A 17813-nucleotide genomic window follows, 5' to 3' on the forward strand; every position below is an offset into this window, starting at 1 on the left:
CATTTCCTACATTTTGGCCAAACTCAGTGTTCCTGGATCTTCTTCTGCTTCCTCCATGAAGGAGAATATGATGTAAGGCCCCTCTTTTCAAAGAGCTTATAGCTTAGTGCAAAATATAAAAAGCACACACTTTTGCTATATGCTAAAGATTGGCACACAGGTTTACAGGAGTCCAAAAGAGGGAGCAATTGTATATGCCAGGGCGGATCAAAGAATGTTCTCGCAGGAGGTGATGTGACGTTGATCTGCAAGGATGGGTAGGACTCAGAAATACAATAAGTGGAGAAGTACATTCAGCAGAGTGAAACCCAGAGGTAGAACTGGTTGGGAAGTACACGAGGTAGGGAGTGATTCCATTTGCTTGGATGTTGGGCTGTGTTGGAAGAATGTGACTCTGTAGGTGGTGATTTTAGGACTGAGGAGCGGCATTATTAGAACACTGTTTCCTAGTGCTCCGCCTGGCACCAGTATATGATGTTGGGGTGGGGGGGTAGAGAAGAGGGAGGCTTTTCTGAGTCAGGCAAGTGGCAGAGGGCATGGAGAGTCAGAAGGGATAGGAGGTAGAATTTTCAGGGCAAGGGAGAGGAAGGGCCCATGATAACCCCCAAGTCTGACCCTGAGTGATTGGGAGGCTCAGGGGATTATGCACATTATAGAGAAAGAGGAAACAGGTGGGCGGGGGAATGGATTTAGGACATGCTGGGCTGGAGAGATCTCTGGCAAATCCAAGTGGAGACTCCCATTTCCCCTCCTCCAACCTCAGCGTTCTGGACTCCCCCTTTGAGGTCAGGCTCCCGGCCCCACTCCTCCTGGCGTGGACCAGCCCCGCTTTGGCACCCAGGCTTATCTGACCTGAGGCACTAAATACTGACCCCCTGATGGGCTGACCTAGGGCTGATGATGAGAACCTTGGTGTCCATCTCTAGCCCCTCACAGGACCAGCCTTTGCTTGTCTTCTCAAATGCCTGTCCTCTTTCTTATGTTCTTACCCACATCGGCCCTCCTGGGACAGAAACCCCTGCCCCCAGGCTGGTGCCAGGGCCCTGGTATCCATGGTCAGAACCCAGAGGCGGAAAGCCAGTCTCCAAAGATAACTTCTGGGTTTTCCTTGTCCCTCCAGCCTACGGGACACCTTGCAGCTTCCGGTCGGTGACCATTTTTAAGGCCCATAAGACTGGCTCCACTCTGCTGTCTGCAAGGCCCAGTCCTCAGGGCGTGTATTGTCCTTAGGGCTGGATCCCGGCCTTCTCTCCACTCCTAGGTGCTACTTCAAGTCCAACACCACACCTCACCAAGTGACTTCCAGGAAATGGGAGGTGTCCAGCAGGTGCATTGCACACTCTGCACCTTGTATCCACCTGGGACCTTTGATGAAAGTATCTTGCACACTGCCTCCCAGGGTTTGAAAATTCCTTCTGGATTCTCACCCCTCCCTGTGTTCTACCGTGGTTATCCTCCCACAACCAGACACCTGGCTTTCATGCTACAGGGAGGTCTCCACGCTACAGGTGCTGATGCTTCCTGTCTTGGTGGTTTTTGCCGCTGGTTGCATCCGGGTCCTGGCAGTGCCATCATCCAGTTTCATGGGAGCTTCCTCTGTGTGTATGGTTTGGGGCCTGCAGAAATAAACTGAGACTGGGGAGGGAGCTGGGAGCCTCCAGAGCCTCTGTGACTGATTTAGTCAAACATCTTCAATCACTTTCTTCTCATTCTGAAGACCTCACATAATTAAAACCATTCCTGGCCAACACTAAATAAATTTTGCACATGCTGCTTGAATTACTGTGCAGTCTTACCCCAGTGTGGCTTTCTTAGAGATTAATATTTCACTGAAACTATTCCTCTGGGTAGGCTGAGGCCAACAGCTGTGGAAATTCAACATTTGCTTTATACAATGAAACTTTAGGACAAGGCTGATTTTCACATTTCTCAGATATGTAGCTCATTTGGAGGAAAAAAAAAAAAAAGCATTCTTGGCAGAGTCCATGTGGCATGAGCCAGACATCCCAGCTTTTGTTGCTATATATTTAGATAGAAAGTGATGAGAAAATGTGCCTTTAAATGCTTATCATATAACATTGGTGCATAATAGTTAGAATTACCATTTATTGAGCACCTACTGTGTGTCAGGCATTGCCATGCTCTGTATTCTCACAAACACCCCAGGGTGGACCAGACCTGGGCCTATTTGCCTTCTGATCCCTGTTCTGCCCTGGATAGTAGGGGCTGACCTGGAGGCTGCCTTTCTCAGACTCCAAGGTGCTCTGGCTTCCTGCTGGGTTTGGCCAATGGAGGCACCAGTGTGAGGTTAGAGGGTAGAGGAAAGGAGGAGGCCAGAGTATTTCCTCCTTCTCTCTCTTCTTCAAGCATCTCTTCTAATAGTGCCCACATTTCTGTGGTTCCAGATTCTTCCTTGTGACCCTGGCTCCTGGGTAACATGCCTCCTCCTTTTGTCCCTTCAACCATCTGCTGCCCATTGTTGCTGATCTCTTGATTGCCGCATGGTCCCATCCTTATTCCAATTAATTTCTTCTTTTTAAAATTATGTCAATTTGAGAAGTTCTTTAAACTCTTGACTTTGTCATCTATCATGTCAGGCTTCATCCCTCAGCTTCTCTGTCACCTTCCACCTGTACTTCTATCTTTATCATTGCAATCCATTCCCTGCATTCAATTCCTTCTGTTGCAAATACTTGAAACAGTTTCTATTTCTCTGCTTAGATGCTGATTGATGGATTGAGGTAGGAATCAGCCTCATTTTAATGATGAGGAAACAGAGGGTCAGGGAGGTCAGCTAACTTGTCCAGTCTTAAAGATAGGGGATAATGGAGCTTGGGTTTAAATTTAGGTCTGATCAGTCCTGAAGCTTGTGTGCTTTCTCCGACATTAGCCTGTGTTCTGTTTCCTGGTGCCATGTGAACCAAATCGAATTTCTCCTGCATAATCCCTTCATATTCTAGAAGAAGAAAACTCTCACCATCTTCTTCTCCTTCCCTTTAACTGTTGCTCATGAGAAAGAATTTTGAATTTCCCGTGATGTCCTGGTTGAGTCTTTTAGATTAGTGCTTCTTAAACTTTAATGTGAAGATTATGATTCAGGATGACCCTGGAGACAATTTCAAATTTATATGCCATTGTTAGAAATAATACAGAGATCCTATGTTCCATTTAACCAGTTTCCCTAATGATAACATTTTGCAGGACTGTAGTGCAATATCACAACCAGGATGTTGACAGTGATAGAGTCAAGATGCAGAATATTCCCGTTATCACCAGGATCCCTCTGTTGCCCTTTTACAGTTGCACTCTCTCTCCTTCTGACTCCACCCCCTCCTTAACCCCTGAAACCACCAATTTGCTCCCCATTTCTATAATTTGACATTTCAAGAATGTTATATATATGAAATCATACAATATGCAACCTTCTGAGATTGAGTTTTTTTCACTCAGCATAATTTTTTGAAGATTCATCCAGGTTGTTGCATGAGTTAAAAGTTGGGTTTTTTTTGTTGTTGTTGTTGTTGTTCTGATTAGTATTCCATGTCATGGATATACCACAGTTTGTTTAAACTTTCACCCATTGAAGGAAATTTGGTTTGTTTCCAATTTTGGGCTCTTACAAATAAAGCTGCTATAAATATCTATGTGGGTTTTATGTGAACCTAACTCTTCATGTCTCTGAGATAAATGCCCAGGAGCAATGCAACTGCTGGGTTGTATGATAATTGCATGTCTACTTTTTGAAGAAACTGCCATTTTTTTTCCCATAGTGGCTGTTTCATTTTACATTCCCATGAGCAATGTATGAGTGATTCATTTTTCCACACCCTTTTTTTTTTTTAAAGATTTTATTTATTTATCTGACAGAGAGAGACACAGCGAGAGAGGGAACACAAGCAGGGGGAGTGGGAGAGGGAGAAGCAGGCTTCCCATGGAGCAGGGAGCCTGATGCGGGGCTCGATCCCAGGACCCTGAGATCATGACCTGAGCCGAAGGCAGATGCTTAAAGACTGAGCCACCCAGGCACCCCCATTTTTCCACACCCTTGTCAACATTTGGTGTTGTCACTATTTTTGAAGGTTCTTTATATATTCTAGATACTATTCCTTTTGGCAGATAAATGATTTGCAGATATTCCCCCTGCCCCCGCCTCTATAGTTTGTCTTTTCATCCTCTTAACACAAAAGAAATGTTTTTAATTTTGATGATGTCCAAATTATCAATTTTCCCTGTTTTGGAATGTGATTTTGGTGTCAAGCCTAAGAATTCTTTGCCTAGTTCTTGATCCCAAAGATATCCTTTATAAGAAGTCTGAGGTCTCAGGGAAATTCCTTTGATTCCAGGCGTGAGAGAAGTAGAAGATAGAACGTTCTGGTTGGAAGTGGGACTGAGTGTGAGTCAGTCACCCACAGTCACTCAACATTGGCTCTGTGCTTTTAACTGTGGGAGGCCCTGGGAACAGAGAGCAGAAGGAAGACATGGTCCCTGCCCTTAAGGAGCTCGCAGCCCAGATTTCAGAGGTGGCACATTTCCAGGTGAAAACAAGGTCCAGGATGTGTGCCTGGAAATGGTTTGCTACAGTGGGCTGGAGGGGAAGTTTGGTGGAGCAAAGGAAGCCAAGTGGCTGGCAGGCTAGCATGTTGGATGTGTCACTCACCGGTGTGTATCAGTCCTGTGGAGAAAAGCAGGTTTCTTTCTACTCAGTGATTTCTCCAGGACCATGTATGTATGTCCTCTTCCCATCCTGTGGTCTGGGAGCTCTTTTTCCATTCAAGCCTTTGCCTCTCAGACGCCATGTGGCCACATTGGGGTCAGTTCTTGCGTGGTTTTCACTAGTGTAGAGGGGAGGGTGAGTGGGTCTCAAAGACCTGCTTCCACGCTTCGGTGCCCGAGTCTCTAAAGAACTATCGATCCTGTCCTTTAAGTTTCCTTTTCGTTCTTGCCCTTAATTTCTTCACCAGGAAAATGGAGATAGCAAGGTGCCACAAATCCTTTGTGAGGCTGAGGCAGCCAGGATACGTTATCTATAAGACTAGAGGAACAAGCAGAAGTCAGATGCTGCGGGAGTCAGCAGGAAGTGTGTGAGGACAAATGACTGTGTGTGTACGCCTGGAGCAGGGGCACCGCTTGGCGCCCCGGGAGCTCCGGGACGGATTTCATTCCTTCTATGCACTTTTCAACGAAGCCGGCAACATAAAGAAGCTGTGCGGATCTAGTCTTTCAGAGGCCCCTGCTGGCCTCCCTAGCTGGCTTGAACGTAGCTTGAGGCCTTGTGACTTTGGCTGTGGGAATCCACGCATCAGCACTTCCAGGTTTTTTGTGCCTACACAGAGCTGCATGAGACTTCATTTCATGGCCCATCGGGGCACTGCTATCTGGGAGCCAAATTCCCTCCCTTCCTGTTCAGAGAGACTGGCCTGAAAATTTCACTGATGAGGGGCCTCGTGGACACATCCCACTCTGGCTGTTTTGTGGTCTTTGGCTGCAGGAGGGAAGAGGAAGCATGCATCTCTGATCTTTTACCCCTTGCTTCCTTTTCTGCTGTGAACTTGGGAGTTTGGTTTCTCTGGCTGTCTGGTTCAAATTCCATATGAAACTCTGGCAGCGGGTTTTATTCTCTCAGGAGATGCCACTGCATCTTTTCAGAGGTCCAGGGAAACCTTGCCTGGGCTTCTCAGCTAGGCTCATGGCGACACTAGGTCTTAGGTATGACGTGATCTCCTGAGCATGTGATGGCTTTCTGATGCTTTTTTTGTGCCATTTCTCTTCTTTCAGAGCCTGAGAAGCCAACTGGGGCCAACCAAGTTTCAGAACCTCTACTGTTTGGCACCAACATCACCAGGGATGAACTGTTTTTGCCAGATGATCCTCTGTTCCTGACAGCACATCCCTCCCCAGGTAGCTAAGGGGATAATGAGTTTTCACCCCACCCCCACCCCCGCACACTGTGTAATGAGATAGTCACCTGCACAGCGGCTTATGCACCAGGGCCTACTCACTGCTGCTCCTGAAGTAGAAGGTGAAATCTGTCATCCTCAGGCACATTTCATTTTATACAATTCAGTGATTACACTCAATATAAATGAGTGGACTCAGGGTTCCAGAGAATATGATTTTGCAGCACTGGGAATGAGGTTACATCTAAAATGGAAGCCAGTGGAAATAATGTCCAATGCGTATGATTAGCCATTCCGTCTAAGAGATGGTGCTCATAGACAGGCTGTCATCTTCATCAGGAGACCAGCATGTGTTTAGGGAGACAGAATTATGGGAAGTAAGTGATGGACAGAAGCTGTGTTTTTTCAATTGTGTTGCAGTTTGTCAGTAATTAGTTGAAGGAGCTTTGAGTCAGGGGTGAGAGAAAGCTGTCAGAGAGTAAGATTTATAAGAATTGGTGGGTTCTGTCCAAAGAGAGTATGCTGTGATGCTGGTTGACTGGCCCTGGAGTGTCCCCTAAACACGACTTCCCCTAGAGTAGTGTGGGGTTAATCCAATGGGTTATCACCGGGAGAAAGCCCTAGCTTTGCAAGTGGGCAGCTCCATAGTTGTAATTTTGTCCTTGCCAAGATAATCCCCAGGATCCAGTTGTCTAGAAGAGGACCTGATTTAGCTCTTGTACCAGCTGACTCCCCAGTTATGAATTAATAAACTGCTATGGGTTGATGTGTTCTCTTGAGCGCTTGGTTAATGTGAGCTCTTCTCCTGGACACTGGGAATATTGAGTTACTGGCCCAGAGCTTGGACTCGTGTCCTGACCAACGCCTGCCAACCCTCTCCTGACACCGTCCTAGTGGTACTGGTGATGCATACGAGCTTCACAAACACTGAGAATCACTTAGACCGGTAAATGAAGTAATGATGTTTGTTTTAGAATAGGGTTTCTCAACCTTGATACATTCACATTTGGACCAGATAGTTCTTTGTTGTGAGGGGCTATCCTGTGTGCTGTAGGATGTTTAGCATATCCTTCCCGCCTACCCACTAGATGCTAGTATTAACCCCCACTGCAATTTTGACAACCAAAAATGTTACCACACATAGCCAGATGTCCCCTGTGGGAGGCAAACTGCCCAAAGTTGAGAATCACTGATTCTAGGAGCTAGCCAGTGGTAAGGGACTTCCTTGAGGAACAGACCACAAAATTGTACTTGGGGCTGGATGAATGCTTCATGCCCCTTACCTTTATATTGGTAGGTGTATTGATCAGGGTTCTCCAGAGAAACAGAAGCAGTAGGATATATATATCCTATCACTAGGATATGTATATGTGATTATGGAGGCTGAGAAGTCCCAGGATCTGCCATCTGCAAGCTGAAGACCCAGGAGAGACTGTGGTATCGTTCAGTTCGAGTCTGAAGGCCCGAGAATGAGGGGAGCCAATGGTGACAGTCCAAACTGAGGCTGGAGAAGATGAGATGAGATGTCTCAACTCAAGCAGTAAGACAGGAAAAAGGGGGGCAGAATCCTCCTCCCTCCACCTCATCTGGAAACACCCTCACAGACACACCCAGAAATAATGTTTAATCTGGGCACCCCATGGCCTGTCAGATTGATTCATAAAATTAATCATCACAGTAGGAGTTGCAGAAAGGTTTTAGTGATAGGGCAAATCACCAGTGGGAGGTGTCCAGAGCTACTTGGACTGTTCCATCCCCATTAAGGGAGAGTCAGGGAGAAGGGTTTGGTTTAGAGTTTGGCTCTGGGGTTCATCACTTTTCTAACTTCTGCAGACCATGTCTCATTGGCAGCTGTCCTGAGCAGAATCTCCTCTGTCTTGGTGTCCTCACTAAGGTGCCCCGTAACCACCCGGAGAACTTCCTGTGTGGCAGGGCCGGTGAGGACTCGCCCTCATACCCTAGGTCAGATTTATAAAGGAGGCACTAAGTGCCTCCTGGGCTTGTGCTGTTAAAGTATCTTAGTGCTCAGGCTGAAGGGGATCACAGAGGTCAGATAGAGCACTTTGTTAACTCTATTGGGCATTTTATAAAATGGGAATTTGATTCCAAAGGTCTTGGATGGTGTCCAAGATTATGTAGATCCAACAAGCTCCCAAGTGATGTCAATGCTGCTGGTCCTCAAACCATAATTTAAGTAGTAAGACTTTAGACCAGAGGTCTGCAAACTATGGCCAAATTGGATCTACCACCTATGTAGCAAATAAAGTTCTGTTGGAACACAGCCACATTTGTTCATTTACATATTGTCTGTGGTGGCTTTCACATCACAGTGGCCAAGTTGAGTAGTTGAGACAGACACTCCATGGCCCCTGAAGCCTGAAATAGTTACTCCTTGACCCCTGCTAGAGGCTGACTTGTGCCACGTGGACGGACCATGGAGGATCTTCCCAGTCGCTCCTTTGGGTGGGCCATCCAGAGGTTGTCTTTCCTTACCTTTGGCCTGTCTTTTACATCCCTCTTCTTCTTACTTCTAGCTCCTGCAACCCTCTCCATTAGTGCCTGGGGTATGGGGAGACTCGTAGGAAGAATTTCTGTGCCACAGTAAAGCTTCCATCTTGAATGTGAACCTCTCATTGTCCTGACAAAGTGTTCTGCCTGGCACCCACTCAGAGCCAGTCAGCCCTGGTATCCTTTGGTCTTCTAGGTGGCTCACCTTCAGACCTGTTTAGAAACACCCTCAGAGACTTATGCATAAAAACTCATGCCTGAATGCTCTATTTGTTTCTCAGCCAGCCAGGATTTACTAAGAACCTTCTTTCATCAGGTACCATGCTAGATTTTTAGAACAAGGATACATCAGATGCCTTTTCAGTCTAGAAGAAAACCTGTAAACTGACCATTCCAATTACGATATCGTGGGTGCAATATTAGAAGAATATCTGGATACTTTGATAGCCAAAGAAAAGGGTCTGAGTGATGTGGAGCTTCGCTGCAGTGGACCTTTCCTTTTTTTTCCCCTCAATCATGAATTTTTATCAAATTTTACACAAACACATTTTTGTATCTAATGGTGTGATATGCTTTTCCTCTTAGGTTCTAAATGTGATAGATTACAATTATTTACTATCCAATTTTAAAAGTGAAATAACATTTTTTACTTAAAATTAAGCTACATTTATAGTGTGATATAAATTGGAATTTTATTGACTTCAATTTTAATATCAGTATAAAATAATTCTACTACCATTCCTGTTAACTTAAAACCAAAATTTGTTTGCAGGATTCTCTAAATGGAGTAACACTTTCAAAATTCACTGTTGTACCTCATTAGCACCTTATTTTTATTATTATTTTAAAATTGTGCTAAAATACATATAACACAAATTTACCAGCTTAACCATTTTAAACTTACAGTTCAGTGGCATTAAGTGAATTTACACTGTTGTGCAACCATCCATTTCCAGAATACTTTTCATCTTGCAAAACTGAAACTTTGTACCCTGTACCCACTAAACAATAACTTCCAATTCCTCCCTTCCCCAGCCACTGACAACCGCCATTCTACTCTGTCTCTATGAATATGACTACTCTAGGTATTTCATATACGTGGAATCATACAGTGTGTCGATTCATTACAGTTCTTTTGTGACTGGCTTATTTCATTTAGCATAATATCCTTAAGGTTCATCTATGTTGTAGCATGTGTCACAGATTCCTTCCTTTTAAGGCTGTGAGTAATACTCCACTGTGTGTGTGTGTGTGTGTGTGTGTGTGTATCCCGTTTTGTTTATCCATTCATCTGTGGATGGATACGTCAATTGCTTCTACCATTAGGCTACCGTGAATAATGCTTCATAATAATTGGTGTACAAATATCTGTTTGAGTCCCTGCTTTCCATTCTTTTGAATAGGTACCCAGATATAGAATTGCTTAATCTTATAGTAATTCAAGTTTTTATTTTTTGAGGAATTGCCACCCTGTTTTCCATAGTGCCTCGACCATATTACTCTCCCATCAACAATATGAGGGTTTTAATTTCTCTCAATCCTCTCTGAAACTTGTTATTTTCTTTTTCTTTCTTTCTTTCTTTCTTTTTTTCTCTTTCTTCTTTCTCTTTCTTCTTTCTTTCTTTTCTTTCCTTCTTTCTTTTCTTTCCTTCTTTCTTTTCTTTCCTTCTTTCTTTTCTTTCCTTCTTTCTTTCTTTCTTTCTTTTTCTTTCTTTCTTTCTTTCTTTCTTTCTTTCTTTCTTTCTTTCTTTCTTTCTTTCTTTCTTTCTTTCCCTCTCTCTCCCTCCCTCCCTTCCTTCCCCTTCCTTCCTTCCTTCCGTTTTTTTATACTAGCCATCTGAATGGGTATGAGGAGGTATCTCGTGGTTTTGATTTGCAGTTCCTTCGTGATTGGTAATGTTGAACATCTTTTCATAAGCTTATTGATCATTTGCATATCATCTTTGGAGAAAGGCCTGTTCAGGTCCATTGCCTATTTTTTTTAATCAGGTTGTTTGTTTTTTTTTGTTGTTGAGTTTCTAGGAGCTCTTTATATAATCTGGATATTAACCCCCAATCAGATAATATGATTTGCAAATATTTTCTTCCATTTTGTGGGTTGCCTTTTCACTTTGTTGATTGTGTCCTTTGATGAACAGAAGTTTTAAGTTTTGATGTTTATTTTAACTTTTGTCCAGTTTATTTTAACTTTTGTCACTTGTTCTTTTAGTGTCATATCTAAGAAATCATTGTCAAATCCAATGTCATAAAGCTTTTCTCCTGTGTTTTCTTCTAAGAGTTTTATAATTTTAGCTCTTGCATTTAGGTCTTTGACCCATTTCTAGTTAAATTTTAATATGGTATAAGGTAAGGGTTCAACTTCATTCTTTTGCATGTGGATACTCCGTTTTCTCAACACCATTTGTTGAAAAGACTGTTCTTTCCTCATTGAATGGTCTTGGCACCCGTGTTGAAAATCATCTGACAAGGGGTAAGGGCTTATTTCTAAGCTCTCTGGTCTATTCCATTGGTCCGTATTCCTGTCTTTATGCCAGTGCCACACTGTTTTGCTTACAAATTTGTTGCTTTGTAATAAATTGTAATAAATTTTGAAATCAGAAAGTGTGAGACTTCCAACTTAGTTCTTTTTCAAGATTCTTTTGGATATTTGAGGTTCCTTGAGATTCTGTATGAACTTTAGTATGGATTTTTCTATTTCTGAAAAAAAAAAGTCATTGGAATTTTGAGATTGCTATAGGACTTTTGAATCTCTTTTAAAGGAAACATTTGCCAGACTGATAAGGGGAGGAGGGGGCATTTTAGGCAAAAGGAAAAGCATGATCGAATACATGAAAAGATAAAAGAATTTGGTGTGTTTGGGTAACTAAAAGTAAGCTGGTAATGTTGGAGCATTAGGCATGCCTACATTTCTGTGTGTATGTGTATGGGTATAGACTCAAGGAGGAGATGAATTAGGAGCTAAGGTAGGGGTCAGATATTATGGAAGTGGCTGTGTATTGTGTTAAGAAGTGTAATGGGGATACCTCTTCGTCTAGCTTGAAACACGGGCGCCACCAAGATGCCGGCTTACCACTCTTCTCTCATGGACCCTGACACCAAACACATTGGAAACATGGCACTGTTGCCTATCAGAAGTCAATTCAAAGGACCTGCCCCTAGGGACTTGGGATCTCAGTGTTAAGCAGCTCAGCCTCTGGGTTGGGCTTTCTTTCCTTGCTGTGGTTTTCCCTGAGCCCATTGGAATCTACCAGAAAATGAGCTGTCTTCTCTGTTGTGACCCAGTCTCTCCACCTGCAGAATTGCAGCTCCCCAGGCCCTTTTGTGTGGTCCATGTTATTGAGACCATGACCCCCCTGAGAACCTGTTTCTTCTCCAAGGACTGGAGGCTTCTGCTTCTTTAGCATTCCCCAACCTGACATCCCCCCCATTCACTGTGACTCAGTTCCCCATCCTCAGCTTAGGGCAGCATGGAATAGGAGTTGTCAGGGTCTTTGCCACTTTTTCATCCCTTCATCTCAGCAAGAGCATCTCTGAGTGAACTGGGTAATGATAATGCCAGGTCTGAGCCGCCGCAGCAGCAGCTGGGGAGAGGATGTGCTCCATCAGCCAGAGGCTGAGCTGCTTAACACTGAGATCCCAAGTCCCTATTCTGAACCCCGGTGGGACGGTTCTGCTGGTGGGCAGGCTGTGGCAGTGTGTGTGTGTGTGTGTGTGTGTGTGTGTGTGTGTATATGTGTGTATGTGGTTGGCCCATCATGGTCACAGGTAAAGTCATGAAACTGGGGGCAGAGAGTGGGCTCAAGCTCCCAAGTTCTTGTGGGCATTTAAGAACTGGAACCACTTCGGTATATCTGCGACAGCCAGCTCTGACCCTTTACCAAAGACACACAATTGGTGACCTGTGGGATGAGGCAAACTGATCAAAGTACAGCAATACTGTCAATGCTGGAGAAAGCAGAGCCAGGCAAAGAGGAGAGGTTACAGTGAGTGACCGAAGGGCTGATGGGCTGTGCCTCCAAGGTGAGCCAGACAGAATGCAATAAAAAGTTCCAAGGAAGGTGAGGGGAAAGTGTTAAAAGGGAACTGGGGAGGAGATGGGGAAGAGAAAGGAGAAAGTCCAGGAAAAACAGAAATGGAAGGAGTTGCTGCTTCCTTGAAAGTCAAGAAGCTAGCTAGAACAAAGGGCACAAGACCCCAGATCCCTGGCTGGGAAGGCTGGCTGGTATTTAGGAGAGTGGTTCTTTGTTCTTGAGTCTGGTCTACCTGGAACACGGCCTCAGGAAAGCAGAATGTGTTCTCATCACTCACTTTGTGTTCCCAGACAGAAGAGAAGAGAGGGAGGTGCCGCCTTGGTCCAGCTCAAGCATTTCCAAGAGGCTTCCTCTGGATGCGACGTCGAGGCCACCCTTCTGCCGTAGCACAGACCTGGTGATTACCGAGTGCGTGAACATGGCTTTGCTCAGCAACATCCTAGCGGCCTATTCCTTTGTCTCAGGTAGTTGTCCAGTCTTGGCTGGGCCAGGGCTGAGGGCTGAGGCTATCTCCTGGGTGGCCATCAGTGGCCTTATTCTCAGGAGAGAAATGCTACATAGTTGTAGCAGAGGGATTCTGCTGCGCTGAATTTTGAGATGAAAGATCTTCTGGTCTGAAAGTTAAGCTTGGCATTCTCTAATTTGGTAATCAGTGGTGGTGGTGGGGGGGGACTCTAAAAGCTTTATCTTGCTAAAAATGTTTGGTTTCCTTTGGGCTCCAGCGAGTGAATGAAGTAGCCTGGGGCTACTGTCTTCCCGTCATTATGCATTTGACTCCCTGTGAGAGAAGCTCTTGGAGTATCCTCAGCCTGCTCATTTCTATGCAGTGGTTCTCAGTCCCGCCCAGGTGTGTGTGTGTGTGTGTGTGTGTGTGGTCTGTGTTTGTGGGGCTGTATGAGGTGTGTGATAACCTCCTGGGAGACATGAAGACACAAAGCATGTGAGTCTGAGAGAGCCTGATATTTGTCCCTTCCTTAATTCAAAGTTATACTCTTAGGAAGATGGCTTACTGTTCCTCAAGATCCTTTCTTGAGAACAGATGCTGTTCTTGTAAGAGGAGCCATTTAAAAATACATGAAAATATACCTCAATCAAGCTGAAATTAAAAAAATACATGAAAATGCTCAATGGTTTCAATGACCAAACCAATTTTCTGCTGCTTGAATGAGTTTTACATTTTTTTTTTGATAGTTTACTTTCACTATATTTTGTTTTGCCTGTTGTCTCAGGATGTTGTATAAAAAGGAAGGGGCTGAGGTTCTGATTAGAATTCCTCTAATCAGAGGACTGATTTTGCTTTCTGGTTCTCTAGCCAGGGTTGATATGTGGTGACCTCAGAGTTCAGATATAAAACCCGATATTTCTATTTACAATGGCAAATCTGAGCCAGGGTTGAGGATAAAGGAAGCCCATGGCTTCTCTTTGAGAGAGGATCTCAGATGACATGCAACCCGATTTTAGAAAGGAGGACTTTTCAGGGGCGGCAAGATGCAGCATGTAGTCTACACAGGCCTCAAGGCCAGGGTTCTCCCTTCCTGGGTCAGCAAAGGCCTGGGTCATCGGTCAGCTCCTCATCACCCTAGGAAGTCTGGTGCCTGGGGCCTCCTTCCCCCGGCACCACACGTCAGAGGAATCTCAGCTTTGCTCTTTCTTCAAGGCCATACTGGTATTATGTTTCATAAGCAATTGAATGATGATGCTCTCAACTCTCTAGTGAAGACATCCCCAGAATGAAGTGGGTGGTGGCAGGGAGGGCCTGGAGTTTCCAAGGCCTCCAAGGACACTTGCAAATCAACTGTTGCAAGAACATATCTTGGGTGAGAGCATACAGGCTCCTGGGCTTTGGAGTTCTGCTTGGCACAGGAAGGACCTGGCAGTTTTCCATTTCAGCCAGCATGACCCTGAGTTGTGACCACTGAATGTGGTGATTCATTGAATGGTCTGGTGTTTACCGTGTGTCTTGTGATCTTGCTAGGGCTGATAGATTGCATCCCCCCTCCAACCTTTCTCCTCCTCACCCCATATTCTGGAATTAAATATTGGTTGGGACACAGGAAGATAATGCTCCTTTTGAATAAATATGGGCTGAAATAAAGAGAATGCAAGGAAATGGAAAGTAAAGTGGCTCAAATAAAATGGGTCAGATCCAGTAAATAGACTTGCTGGCTGAAAATGAATTCTGAGTGTGATGGGCAACAATCCCTGGCTGTAAAGAAAATGAGTTAAGAGAATTTAAAATATGAAAGTGAATATAACAGATACAAAATAATTGTTTTAAAAGAAGAAAATAGAACAAATGGGTTGAAGGCAATAATAAAAAGTATGTTCAAAGAAAATTGTAAAAAATGTCCTAATCTTGTAGCTCGCTTATGTTCTCACTCAGCTGTATGTGGTCTTCAGCTACACAGGGGCCCCTGATCCCTCCTAATTTCTTCCGGAGCATCAGTTGCCTCTTATTTTGTCCATGTGGTCCATCATTGCAGCAACATATTTGCTAATGCACACAACTCCCTTCTTCTTTGTCTAGCTCCTGATTAAAACAACAGGCAAAACACTAACTCTAAGTAAATCCCTCTTTCTCCCCTTTTGCCCTCTGCCTGAAGTAATCAAATGCTGCTACAGCTTTGCAGATTGAAACCATTAGAAATTCATGGTATCAAACCTCAGCTGAGCCTTTCAAGTAGTACTTCAGTCTCTATTTGCTTTTGGAAACATCTTGTTCTCATTCTTCACAATAGCCATTTCAAACCTTGACAATTCGAATAATTTTATTTTATTTTTTAAAGATTTTATTTATTTATTTGACAGAGAGAGACACAGCGAGAGAGGGAACACAAGCAGGGGGAGTGGGAGAGGGAGAAGCAGGCTTCCCGCAGAGCAGGGAGCCCGATGCGGGGCTCAATCCCAGGACTCTGGGATCATGACCTGAGCCAAAGGCAGAAGCTTAACGATTGAGCCACCCAGGTGCCCCGACAATTCGAATAATTTTAAATACCTGTTTATCTAAATGTACCCTAAAATTAAATGGCAAATGCAAACTAAGAGAAAAATGCAGCATTAATGAAGAAGGGTTAAAGTTTATAACATATAAAGAGCTTTTACCAATCAATAAAAGATCAGATTTCCCAAAGAACAGTAGACAAAAAACAAGAATCAGCAGTTTGCCAAGGAAAAATTACAAATCGCTGATAAAACATACATGGCCTGAGTTCTAGCAATTAAACAAATGCCAAATAAAAACAACGAGGTTAACATTTTTATTTTATAAAATTCTCAAAGATTTGAGTGATTATGTATATAATTTCAGTTTTGGAGAAAGTGTGGAGAAATGAGTACTCACAGTGTTATGGGATTGTAAATTGCTACAACCTCTCTAGAGAGTGATTTGGGAATATCTGTCAAAAGCCTTAAAAACATGTATAACCATTTAGCCAGAAGTTCCACATTTAGGAATTTATCCTAAGGAAATAACTAGGGATATGGGCAAAAATTTTACTATGAGGACAATTGATCTCAGAACTGTTTATATAGTAAAAAATCAGAAAAATGGGTGAATATTAATTGAAATAGAAAAATGTTTATGATGTGTTTTTAAGCGAATAAAGCCTGTTACTATATAGCATATGCAGTATGGGACCATTTATGTTTGTATATTCACATGTATATGTAAGTACATTTTATTGCAAATTATATCTGGATGCTGGGATTTTATGAGTGTGTCTGTGTATTTTTTTTTTTTTTTTTTTTGTGTCTGTGTATTTTTAAATTTCTTTTGCTTAGCTGTATGTTTAAGTATTCTATACTTCATTGATACCACTTTTGTAATAAGTAATGTTATTTTATTGGAATTTAAAATTTAGAATTAGGGCACCTAGATGCCTCAGCTGGTTAAGCATCTGCCTTCGGTTCAGGCCATGATCTCAGGGTCCTGGATCGTTGGGAATCCCTGCTCAGCAGGGAGTCTGCTTCTCCCTCTCCTCTCTGCCCCTCCCCCCGCTTGTGCTCACTCACTCTCTCAAATAAATAAATACAATCTTAAAAAAAAAATTTAGAATTATATCATCCATATATTTTAAAAATTACCACTTCCTTATTCTTTTCTGACTTCTAGACCTGTGTATCTAAATGCCCTGAACATTACAACTTGGGTGTGCCATAAACATTTCAAATTCAACCTGGCTTGCATGGAATATTGTCCTTCTCTGTTGGTTGTTCTTTCTTTTATGTACCATGTAGGGCATCACCTACGCCAGAAGATGTATCTTACTCACTGCACATATCCAGTTGCTTAGGGTCAGTCCATTTTGCCTCTCAGTGTTTCTCAGATGTGTCCCCTCCATTTTATTCTCACCATCAATGAATTAATTGATCCAAGCCCCGTTCTGTTTTTGCTTATCTTGCATAACAGCATTTTCCATGGTCTATCTGCCTCCCATCTTGCTTCATAGCAAAGATTGTATTTTGTAGCAAAATGATCTTTCCAAACTAGGTCTGATGATGTAATTCTTTTTTATTTTTTAGAATACTTTAGTGGATCCTCATTATCTCTGGGATGAAATCCAAACACTTGTGTATGGTTTAATAGTTAGGATTGCTTTCAGCTGCAAATAATAGAAAGCCTCAACTTGGTGGCCTAAACACATAGGAGTTATCTTACCTTCATAACAAGAAGTCTGGAGGAAGGTGGTGCATTGGCTCAAAGATGTAGGGACCACCATCTCTGTGATTCTCATGTCCTTTCTTTTATGCTTGTCATCTCATGGCTGCAAAGTGGTTGCTGTTGCTCTTGCCTTCATTCAAGATGGTTGAAAAAGGAAGGACGATCCAGTAGATGTCATATTTCATTGGCCAGAACTGTGTTACCTGACCATCTAGCTGAAAAAAATGACACAGCTTTTTCAACCTTTAGACTAGTGGTTTATAACCAGGGATGATTTTGCCCTAGGGGGGACTGCAGGAGATATCTAGAAACACTTTTGGTTGTCACAACTGGGGTGGGGGGTGCTGCTATTGGCATCTAGCGGTGGAGAAACATCCTACAATGCACAAGACAACCCCCTACAACAAAGAATTAACTGGTCCAAGAGGTCAATAGTGCTGAGTTTGGAAAACATGCTGTAGAGGCAAGCAAGGGAGAAGAGATTTGGGGATAGTGTGAGTTCTCCAAACCGCAGTTTCTTATGTGGTTTCTCAGGGCTTTTAGTGTCTGAACTGGACTTCTCGGTGCTCTTGTTTAGTTGTAGAGCTCCCTGATCAAGATCTCATTCCAATTATTCTAAACCACTTCCTGCACCTTTTCTCACCTCTGCTTTTTTGCAGTCATTTCCTTTTCCAAGAATTCTTCCCTTCGGTCCTGGCCTGGCTAACTCCCTCGCAG

The 17813-nt window shown here is 43.4% G+C and overlaps 1 protein-coding gene across 1 annotated transcript in view; it reads left to right on the forward strand.

The window, feature by feature from the left end:
- The window catches only part of EVA1A (eva-1 homolog A, regulator of programmed cell death), a 73713-nt gene that overhangs the window by 44169 nt on the left and 11731 nt on the right, over positions 1 to 17813 (forward strand). The window contains exons 3-4 of the mRNA XM_032411197.1: positions 5776 to 5898; positions 12727 to 12900. Of these exons, the coding sequence (XP_032267088.1) occupies positions 5776 to 5898; positions 12727 to 12900 (297 nt within the window). The remainder of the gene's footprint in view (positions 1 to 5775; positions 5899 to 12726; positions 12901 to 17813) is intronic.

Source organism: Phoca vitulina, unplaced genomic scaffold (assembly GCF_004348235.1).
Source record: "Phoca vitulina isolate PV1807 unplaced genomic scaffold, GSC_HSeal_1.0 scaffold12, whole genome shotgun sequence".
NCBI lineage: Eukaryota > Metazoa > Chordata > Mammalia > Carnivora > Phocidae > Phoca > Phoca vitulina.